General features: G+C 36.6%; 1 protein-coding gene across 1 annotated transcript; it reads left to right on the top strand.

Annotated features, from left to right (window-relative positions):
* Positions 1 to 4,479: 4,479 nt before the first annotated feature.
* Positions 4,480 to 5,249, top strand: LOC122604367. The gene is made up of 2 exons (XM_043777262.1): positions 4,480 to 4,855; positions 4,915 to 5,249. The coding sequence occupies exons 1-2, from the start codon at positions 4,480 to 4,482 to the stop codon at positions 5,247 to 5,249; spliced, it is 711 nt and encodes a 236-aa protein (XP_043633197.1).
* The last annotated feature ends 6,389 nt before the right edge of the window (positions 5,250 to 11,638 follow it).

Below are 11,638 nucleotides of genomic sequence, written 5' to 3'. Positions count from 1 at the left end.
AATATTCCTGTTCGAGATATGGTTACTCAGCGGACAGCCTTCAGCCCAGATATCAAACCACACAGATGTTCTTAAACCATCACCAATACGTGCCCAACAATGTGGCTTAATATTATCCCGCAACTGTAGTAGTTTCCTCCATTCCTAACTGCAATTTTGAGGAATAGGAACATCCCAAAAGCTACGCTCCTTTAACCTATATGAATGGATCCATTTAACCCACAACGATTCTCTTCGGGTTAATAAGCTCCAAACATGAGTTGTCATTAATGCAATGTTAACATCAGTCTAATGCCTAACCCCCCCCCCCTCCTTTTTTGGAAGACAAACCGTATTCCATGCTACATTTGCCTTCCCTTTAATCGAGTCACCTTGATTCCAAAGAAAAGCCCTCATTTTACTTTCTAACTCATCGATGATCCTTTGTGGGAGAATAAAAACCGAAGCCCAATAAATATGGAAAGAAGAAAGAACAAACCTGATTAGCTGTAGTCTCCCCGCAAACGAAAGCGATTTAGTTTTCCAATCATTTGTCCTGTTTTCAAGCTTTCCAACCAATACCTTGCAATCCTTGTATAATAACCGAGTAGCCACAAGAGGGACACCAAGATATCTTACAGGTAAATTACCTTCTTCAAATGGCATGATGTCAAGAATAGCTTGTCTAACCTGGTTTGAAACATTGCAAAAGAAGGCCGTGCTCTTGGGACGACTTGGTTTAAGTCCTGACATAGCACTAAACATATTTAAAGACTCCATGATCACCTTAGCTGAATTGGCTTCTCCACGTGTAAATATAAATAAGTCATCAGCAAAGCAAAGATTGGTAATTCGTTGTTTATCACACTTGCTATGAAATCTAAAATGCACAGCTCTATCCACTTCAAAGTCCAAAATCAAAGTTAGGACCTCCATTACTAACGTGAACAAGTATGGAGAGATGGGATCACCCTGTCTCAACCCTCTCTTTCCCTTAAAAAAGCCATGTAAATTTCCATTAATCGATAATGAAAAAGATGTAGTCGTAACACAAGCCATAATCCATTTAATCATTATCGGATGAAAACCAAAACCATACAACACCGCCCTTAAAAAACTCCAATCAACAGTATCATACGCCTTCTGAATATCGATCTTAAAAGCACATCAAGGCGGACCTACATTTCTATGATAATTATGCATAAGCTCTTGAGTCAATAAAATATTATCTGAAATCCGCCTACCAGGTACAAATGCAGATTGATTAATATCAACTAACTCCTGAAGACAATCTTTGATCCTAGTCGTGACAATCTTACTTATACATTTATAAATGGTATTACAACACGAAATAGGACGATAGTCATTAATGAGGGAAACCTTTGGAATTAATGCAATGATCGTGTGATTAATCTGCTGCAACAATGAACTATTACGAAAAAACTCATGGATAGCCAAGCAAACCTCACCACCAACAATATCCCAAGCTCCCTTAAAAAAGGCTGATATGTACCCATCCGGTCCTGGCGCTTTATCTTCCCCTATATCAAACATAGCTTGCCGTATTTCTAGGTCAGTAACATACGGATCATTGTTGTTGCGCTAGATAACTCAATTCTTTTTTGAAAAGTATGACTTGGGACTGAGGTATTTGCACTGCCCACAATACCCAAAAAATTTGCAAAATAATCTACAAAAACTTTTGGAGCATTACCACCTTCATGTATAACTCCATTCATATCTTTGATCACCTCAATCCTATTTCTATGATTCTTTGCTTTCAATGACTTATGGAAGAAAGCAGAGTTCGAATCCCCAGCATCCAACCATTGAATTTTCGATTTTTGTTTCAAAAATTTTTCTTCATCAATTCGGGCTTCATGAAAATTCTTAAAACAAACAGCTTTCCTCTCTTTGAGTTGCATATCCAACGGGTCCCTATCGATTACAAATGAATAGAATCGAGTTCTTGTCTCAACACATCAATACGCTTATGTAAATTACCTTCTTGCTGCATAAGTTTGCGAATTGAAGCCTTAATTGCCTTAAGCTTTTTAACCACTTGAAACATGTGGTGTCCCTGAACTTCCATCTTCCACTCCTTCCCCACAGCTTCAAGAAAACCCTTCTTATGGACCAAAAAATTTGCAAATTTAAAAGGTTTAGGCCGACTCCGTGTAACTGAGGGCAACTTGAGTATACACGGGGTATGATCAGACACTCGATAAGGTTGAAACACGGCACACCATATTTAAAAGCAGCTTGTGCCGTGTTTCAACCTTATCGAGTGTCTGATCATACCCCGTGTATACTCAAGTTGCCCTCAGTTACACGGAGTCGGCCTAAACCTTTTAAATTTGCAAATTTTTTGGTCCATAAGAAGGGTTTTCTTGAAGCTGTGGGGAAGGAGTGGAAGATGGAAGTTCAGGGACACCACATGTTTCAAGTGGTTAAAAAGCTTAAGGCAATTAAGGCTCCAATTCGCAAACTTATGCAGCAAGAAGGTAATTTACATAAGCGTATTGATGTGTTGAGACAAGAACTCGATTCTATTCATTTGTAATCGATAGGGACCCGTTGGATATGCAACTCAAAGAGAGGAAAGCTGTTTGTTTTAAGAATTTTCATGAAGCCCGAATTGATGAAGAAAAATTTTTGAAACAAAAATCGAAAATTCAATGGTTGGATGCTGGGGATTCGAACTCTGCTTTCTTCCATAAGTCATTGAAAGCAAAGAATCATAAAAATAGGATTGAGGTGATCAAAGATATGAATGGAGTTATACATGAAGGTGGTAATGCTCCAAAAGTTTTTGTAGATCATTTTGCAAATTTTTTGGGTATTGTGGACAGTGCAAATACCTCAGTCCCAAGTCATATTTTTCAAAAAAGAATTGAGTTATCTAGCGCAACAACAATGATCCGTAATGTTACTGACCTGGAAATACGGCAAGCTATGTTTGATATAGGGGAAGATAAAGCGCCAGGACCGGATGGGTACACATCAGCCTTTTTTAAGGGAGCTTGGGATATTGTTGGTGGTGAGGTTTGCTTGGCTATCCATGAGTTTTTTCGTAATAGTTCATTGTTGCAGCAGATTAATCACACGATCATTGCATTAATTCCAAAGGTCTCGACTCCTTCCCTCATTAATGACTATCGTCCTATTTCGTGTTGTCATACCATTTATAAATGTATAAGTAAGATTGTCACGACTAGGATCAAAGATTGTCTTCAGGAGTTAGTTGATATTAATCAATCTGCATTTGTACCTGGTAGGTGGATTTCAGATAATATTTCATTGACTCAAGAGCTTATGCATAATTATCATAGAAATGTAGGTCCGCCTCGATGTGCTTTTAAGATCGATATTCAAAAGGCGTATGATACTGTTGATTGGAGTTTTTTAAGGGCGGTGTTGTATGGTTTTGGTTTTCATCCGGTAATGATTAAATGGATTATGGCTTGTGTTACGACTACATCTTTTTCATTATCGATTAATGGAAATTTACATGGCTTTTTTAAGGGAAAGAGAGGGTTGAGACAGGGTGATCCCATCTCTCCATACTTGTTCACGTTAGTAATGGAGGTCCTAACTTTGATTTTGGACTTTGAAGTGGATAGAGCTGTGCATTTTAGATTTCATAGCAAGTGTGATAAACAACGAATTACCAATCTTTGCTTTGCTGATGACTTATTTATATTTACACGTGGAGAAGCCAATTCAGCTAAGGTGATCATGGAGTCTTTAAATATGTTTAGTGCTATGTCAGGACTTAAACCAAGTCGTCCCAAGAGCACGGCCTTCTTTTGCAATGTTTCAAACCAGGTTAGACAAGCTATTCTTGACATCATGCCATTTGAAGAAGGTAATTTACCTGTAAGATATCTTGGTGTCCCTCTTGTGGCTACTCGGTTATTATACAAGGATTGCAAGGTATTGGTTGGAAAGCTTGAAAACAGGACAAATGATTGGAAAACTAAATCGCTTTCGTTTGCGGGGAGACTACAGCTAATCAGGTATGTTCTTTCTTCTTTCCATATTTATTGGGCTTCGGTTTTTATTCTCCCACAAAGGATCATCGATGAGTTAGAAAGTAAAATGAGGGCTTTTCTTTGGAATCAAGGTGACTCGATTAAAGGGAAGGCAAATGTAGCATGGAATACGGTTTTTCTTCCAAAAAAGGAGGGGGGGTTAGGCATTAGGCGCATAACTAATGTTAACATTGCATTAATGACAACTCATGTTTGGAGCTTATTAACCCGAAGAGAATCGTTGTGGGTTAAATGGATCCATTCATATAGGTTAAAGGAGCGTAGTTTTTGGGATGTTCCTATTCCTCAAAATTGTAGTTGGGGATGGAGGAAACTACTATAGTTGCGGGATAATATTAGGCCACATTGTTGGGCACGTATTGGTGATGGTTTAAGAACATCTGTGTGGTTTGATATCTGGGCTGAAGGCTATCCGCTGAGTAACCATATCTCGAACAGGAATATTATGTTGGCTGGATTTAGTCGTACAAGTGTAGTGGCTGATATCATACAGAATGCAGAGTGGAAATGGCCAACTTCATGGTTAGATTTATTCCCCGTTTTAATTAATATACCTAATGTGCAATTATCATCTCTTCAGGATGTATATTATTGGAAGGACTTCAAGGGAAAAGAGGTAGATTTCTCATCTGGTATGGTTTGGGAATCGGTGAGGAGTCGAAAAGATGAGGTGCAATGGTATAAAGCTGTTTGGTTTTCACAGATGATCCCAAGACACTCATTCCTTATGTGGCTTATCTTTAGGAGGAAATTGAAAACCCAAGACAAAATAATGAGATGGAGTGCTGGTGGAAATATGAATTACAATCTTGTTTGCGACAGTCAGCAAGGACCAGATTCACATAACCATTTATTTTTTGATTGTGTATTCTCTTCACAGGTTTGGTAACAAGACATTTAGCTTTCTTGCAAAACGTCCAACCAAAATGGGATGATATTACAAGATGGCTCGTTCAAAGAGGCAACTCGAATTCAGCTTGGACGGTTATTGGCAAGTTGTTGATAGCTGCTACTTCTTATTTTATTTGGCAAGAGCGCAATTCCAAATTATTCTCCAATAAATCGAGGCAAGTAGATCAAATTCGAGACTTGATAGCCTCAACAGTTCAATTGAAACTTGTTACTTTACGTTTCAAGAATATTGTCATGGTAAACCGGTTTATTGAAGCATGGAATCTTCCGAGACAACTTATGGTGAAGCGTGATGAAGATTAGGGATACTCCTACCTAATAGTCGTTAAGTAATTCTGTATTTCATATTAGTTTGTTTTCGTCTATAGCTAATATGAGGTAGTATCTAGGATGCATTTTTTGCTTGTTTACATATACATGGCATGTCATGTATATGAACTAGTATGGTATCTAACCATACTACTTGTTTTGTAATGTTTTTTTTGGTGATGGTAAAACATGCATCTAAGATCATCAAACAATACTGCAAACTATCATAGAACTCATAACTAACATGATCAGCTCATATTGACATTTAATCAGACAGTTGGTATTCAAACTAAAAACAAGAATTTCTACCTTTAAAATATGATGATCTGATGATGAAATGTAATGAAATGAACTTAGGAACACTCTGAAATTACTAGCCACTTAAGAAATAAACCAAACAAATCAACCAAGTGATATAGAAGTTTATGTGAAGGTGATTGAATGATGGTGAGAGAAAACAAAAAGTGTTTTGAATTTGAAAAGAAGTAAATGAGCCCCTCCCATTTCTTTCTCCTTTTAACATAAAATTCGGATCATGGATCTGGGTCGACCCGCGTGTTAACCCAGATTGAGTCTGATGGGCTTTCAAATATTCTTGGGCTTGGCAAGACAATTGGGCTTAAAATCTTTTTGGGTATTTAACAATCAAACAAAATTTAGGTTTTAAAAAAAAAATTTAAAAATATAAAATAAATGAAAACAAAAAAAATCTTTTTGCCTTTTTATCTTTTCTAATATTGTATTTGATTTTCAAATTTTAGAACAAAAAACACAAATGAAAGTAAAATATAAACACAACATAACAAACAAAAATAAAACACAAATGTTTACATGCATTTCCATACTCCCCCTCGAATTAAGCATAAAAGTGAAAACTTAATTTACAAACTCCCCATAAACCATGCATTCTACCCTTTTTATCCCCCTCAAACATTGCATGTAATAACAAGTAAGACACATCAATGTTTGAAACAAAAAATGAACATAGAATACATAGCATGAAAGCAATTAAGTTTGTAAATCAAGCATGCCAAGTTTGATTTTTAGAAAATTGAACCTTTGTTCATCCAGTGGTTTAGTGAAAAGGTCAGTCAACTGGTAGTCAGTGGGGACAAAATAGAGTTCGATGTTACCTTTCTCAACATAATCTTTAATAAAATGGTACCGAACATCTATGTGCTTGGTTTTAGTATGCTGTACTGGATTGCAGGATATAGCAATGGCACTCTTGGAGTCACAGTAGATAGGAATTCTCTCAAACTGAAATCCATACTCTAACTGATTGTGTCTTCATCCACAGAACTTGTGAACAACAGCTAGCTGCAGCAACATATTCAGCTTCTGTAGTAGATTTGGATACACAATCCTACTTCTTTGAAGACCAACTTACCAACCGATCCCCTAAAAACTGTACACTTCCCGAAGTGCTCTTTCTATCTAACTTACAACCTGCATGGTCAGCATCCGATCAAAAGATTTAACATTTAAATTCGCATGAACTTTTGTTCGAGTTTCCATGGGTGTTCCAATTGGTTGGCAATTTATCATATCAAACTTATTCAACATGTCAAGGATTTACTTATTTTGACAAATAAATGTACCATTGGACATTTGTTTGACTTAAAAACCAAGGAAAAAGTTTAATTCGCCCATCATACATATTTCAAATTTGCTAACCATCAGTGCAGAAAAATTCTTGCAGTACTTTGGGTTAGTCGACCCAAAATTTATGTCATCAACATATATCTGGATTAGAATAATGTCACTACCTTGCCTTTTAATGAACAAGGTAGTATCAATCGAACCTTTATTAAATCCAGATTTCAAGAGAAAAGCAGTGAGAGCGTCATACCATGCACGAGGAGCTTGTTTCAAACCATACAAGGCCTTATCTAACCAGTAGACATAATTTGAATGTGCAGAGTTCACAAAACCTTCTGGTTGATCAACATAGACTTCTTCTTTGAGAACTCCATTCAACAATGTTATTTTGACATCCATTTGATATATATACAGTAAAGTTCTTGTAAGCAGAATAGGCAAGAAACATACCTATTGCTTCAATTCGTGCAACAGGGGCAAACGTCTCATCATAATCGATTCCATCTTGTTGACAATATCCCTTTGCAACCAAACATGCTTTGTTGCGTACAACAACTCCGTTTTCATCCTTTTTGTTCTTGAAGATCCACTTTGTTTTGATTGGTTCTTTGTTCTTGTAAGGATTCGGAACCAATCTCCACACTTGAAGCCTCTCAAATTGATTGAGCTCTTCCTACATAGCTTTCACCCAATCTAGACTACCGAGTGCTTCATTCACTGTTTTTGGCTCAACTATACTCAGAAAATTCACAAACATGCATTCATTCACTGATGCAGATCTTGTCTGTATTCCTGAATCTGGATTGCCAATTATCTGAGAAATAAGATGAGATCTAGTTCATTTGGTTGAATGAAGAAGAGGTTCTTGTGGATCATTAATTCTTCGATATCAATAAACGTCGGAGTATGTTGTGCAGTTACTTGCTCAAATGAAGTTGCCAGTGGTTCAACAAAGTCTTCAATGTTATAAGCTTCAAGATTAGTAGTAGGATTTGTCACTTAAGAAATATGAGTATGTGGACCTTGTAACTCAGAAGTGGCAGTATGAAGATGAGATTCAGATGATGGTGAAGATATATCTGAATTGAGTGATTGTGATGACTCATCGTCTCCATTTGGTGCTGAAGAAGTATTCATGGTACTGGAAACTGCATTTGTACCTAAACCGGGTTCAGACATTATTCGATAATCATGGTAAAATTCTTCAAACAAAATATCCAAATCCTCTGTGGTTGGAGTACCGAATTGAGATTTGACATTGGAAGTGGTTATTGTTGCGGAAGCTTGTGGTCGATTAAGTTCGGCTCTTGAGCTGTTTTGTTCAAGAACCATTCCAGAGAGTTCATCAAATCAAACATTCATACTCTCAACTATCTTCTTCGTCCGACGATTATACACACGATATGCAATCGATTCTCTTGAGTAACCAAATAAATATGCCTCATCACCTTTTGGTTCAAATTTACCCAAACTGTCTCGATCATTGAGAACATAACAAACACATCCAAAAATGTGTAAGAAGTTCACATTGGGTTTTCTTTTATTGATCTCCTCATATGGAGTTTTGTCAAATCTCTTGTTGATAATGGACCTATTCTGAGTAAAACAAGCAGTAGCTACAGCTTCAGCCCAAAGATTTGGAGGTAGCTTTGAATAGGCAAGCATTGTTCTAGCTGCTTCAACAAGAGTGCGATTTCGACGTTCAACTACTCCATTTTGTTGAGGTGTTCTTGTGGCAGAAAATTGATGAGTAATGCCTAGTGATTTAAAGAAAGAATCAATTGTTGAATTCTTAAATTCTGTGCCATTGTCGGAACGAACAATTCGAACTGAGGATTGAAGATTGACTTGGGTTTGTTTGATGAAATTAATGATTTCTTTTGGAACATCACTTTTGGCATGAAGAAAGAGGACCCAAGTGTAACAAGAAAAATCATCAACAATCACAAGAATGTATCTTTTTCCATGAATGCTTTTGACTTTCATTGGTCCACACAAATCCATATGCAAAAGATGCAAAGAACCTTAGGTACTCAGATGTTTCTTTGGTTTGTGAGATGCCTTCTTCATCTTGCCAACAGCACAAGCTGGACAAACATGTTCGGATTCGTACTTGTAATCAGGAAGACCTTCAACAAGCTATTTGTCCACTAAAGCATTGATAGTTTGAAAGTTAAGATGAGACAAACGACGATGCCATAACCATGAATTTTGTGCAGAGGCTTTCGAGAGAAGGCAAATGTCAGAATCTAGATTTGGAACATTATTCAGATCAATGGTGAACAAATTATTGTCCCTTTTTCCAGTGAGAACATCTACCCCGTCTGTGGTTTGAACTTTGCATTCGTATCTTTTGAAAAGCACATGAAGATCATTGTCGCAGAAATGTCCAACACTAAAAAGATTGTGACCTAATCCTTCAACATAGGAAACTCTCTTGATAGTAATTCCATTCTTGACAATGTTTCCATAAGCAAGAATAGGGGCAATATGATCATTTCCAAATCTGACCGTTCCCATAAACTTCTCAACAAAATTAGAAAGTAGAGACTTGTTTCCAGTCATGTGACGAGAACATCCCGAGTCAACATACCATACACAAATCAAATATTCCTGCAAAAACAAGTTATGATGTTAAGGTCCCCACATATACTGGGTCCTTGCGGGTGAGAGAGAGATATAAAATGCAAATACACATATACTAAAGTAACACAAACAGGAGCATACAATCATGAATTTATTCATAGATAACAAGTAAACACACATAATTGTTCAAATTTAACAGACGAATTACAGAAACAAACAAAGTTTAAACACAAGTTTTGATACACGCGAGAGTAGTTCTAGATGTATTAGCCCTATTTAATGAATTTGATCTACGAACAATCCACACTTGTTTGATTTGAGTTGAAATGCCATAAAACTTGATTTTTCTAGAAGCATGTAAAAATCTATCTTTAGGAATCCATTTACTGCTACTAGTTAAGCACACGTCACCTGAAACATGAACATTCTTTAAATTAGAAAACAAGTTTTTCTTTGAGTTCTTGCCAGGATTCTTCTTGATGGTTTCACTGCTCACTTGACTTTTCATAATATTATTAGGTGACACAACCAACCATACTGATCTTTATATTTAGTAATCCCTGAGGTTGTGTCTCTAACTACCTTCAAAGTGGACTTAGAGGTCGTCTGAGGCTTCCTAGGAGTACTAGATGTTGTGTGAGTCTTTGGTTGTGTGTTACCTAATAATTCATTCTGCACCTTCTTTGGACGCTTGTGATGTTTCACATCACTTGGTGACTTAGTTTTAGTTTTGACTTTAGTTGGTTTTGAGTCACCAGTGGTCTTGACAACTTGAAAAACTTTTCTGACTTTTGTAAGTCCCAACTACGAATAGATGAGTGCTGAAGACACCTCTATATCAATGGTGAGTGTACTTTGCAACACTTTCACTTAATCTGGACGTGACCAATTTAGAGTGAACAGTGTACCAAGTTAACTGGAGGTATACTTATTAAGGTGACAAGTCAAATAAGTAAATACGATGCAGTAATGTAAAGTACAAGTAAAGTAAATTGGTGAGACAATATGTAATTTTTCAAGTGTATTTTATTTATTAATGTTAAACAAAATACAAGGTTGTTGCGGAACCAAGATAATACACGAATGTAAATATCCTAACAACCTATGAAATACAATTGATCTATACTTGGAAATTCTCTTAACAATCGAAACACTTAGAGTTGTGAAATGTTCTTTTTGCGATTGAGAGAATATTGCACAAGTTCACCAACAATATTGCAGAATGTATATGTTTGCAAATTTGTTAAAAATGCTTGTGCAAGGACCTCTATTTATAGTCGAAGGTTGAGCATTGGGATCTCAACTTCGACGTACAAATATGGTTGACAGTACACAAAAGTATTAGTAGATAATTCTTTGTGTGTGCTAAATAAAGTAAGAAAAAAGGTTATTTAATTGAACCACTCTACATCTTTGCACTTTTATCCACAGACAAGATTATTATCCGGGTAAAAGGATGTAGTGTAAAAGGTCCTCATCGTAATCAGTGTAAAGCTTTGTAAATGCATTTACACTGGAGGATCTCTAGTTGATTGATCTGGTAGAATGTCAACTGGGCTTTGTTAGGTCCAGATTTACTGGACTCGCTCCAGACATGACTACCAGAGCCCTCTGAAGATTTGTCCAAAAATTATGTAAAGACCAGTGAACAACTAACTTGTACAGGAATCTGGATTCCACCAGATTTGTTCACTGGACTTCACTCCAGTCAAGATCTATCCACTGAAGAACATTCTCACTGAAGTCGAAGATTGAAGTCTGAAGAAAGAAGTCTGACAAATAGCGGAGCTCACTGGCTGACTTACCAGATCTCCTGACTGGAGTCCTTGATAGTGTTCTAGACCTTACAACTCTGAACACTGATTACGCGGAATTGACTTTATGCCTTTACATGCCTTTACCCGGACAATCCATTTGTCTTTTGTTAAAAGCCTTACACGCATGTAAAGGTGGTTGGTTAATTAGAAGACAAGTCACTATCGAGTGACTTTATTCTAGTACTTCAATCAATGCATTTAAGAAATTAAAGTAATTTCCTTAAATGCATGTAACCATATTTGTACAGCAAAAAATATATTATATTTATTCTTTTTGCCTATAAATACCAAGTCACTTCCCTCGTCCAAATTACACTTTTGCAATTTGGTGGTTTTGCTCAACTACTCTCGATCTAAACAGTTATACTTCACAACTTT

Source organism: Erigeron canadensis, chromosome 6, assembly GCF_010389155.1.
Source record: "Erigeron canadensis isolate Cc75 chromosome 6, C_canadensis_v1, whole genome shotgun sequence".
NCBI lineage: Eukaryota > Viridiplantae > Streptophyta > Magnoliopsida > Asterales > Asteraceae > Erigeron > Erigeron canadensis.
Note: the sequence above shows the minus strand (reverse complement) of the source record. Positions and strands in the feature narration are given on the sequence as shown.

Excerpts from the sequence above, each read along its gene's own strand:
- LOC122604367 (XM_043777262.1), top strand. The coding sequence starts at position 4,480 with ATGTTGGCTGGATTTAGTCGTACAAGTGTAGTGGCTGATATCATACAG. Across the intron at positions 4,856-4,914 it reads TTACAATCTTGTTTGCGACA|GTTTGGTAACAAGACATTTA; the intron begins GTCAGCAAGGAC and ends TTCTCTTCACAG.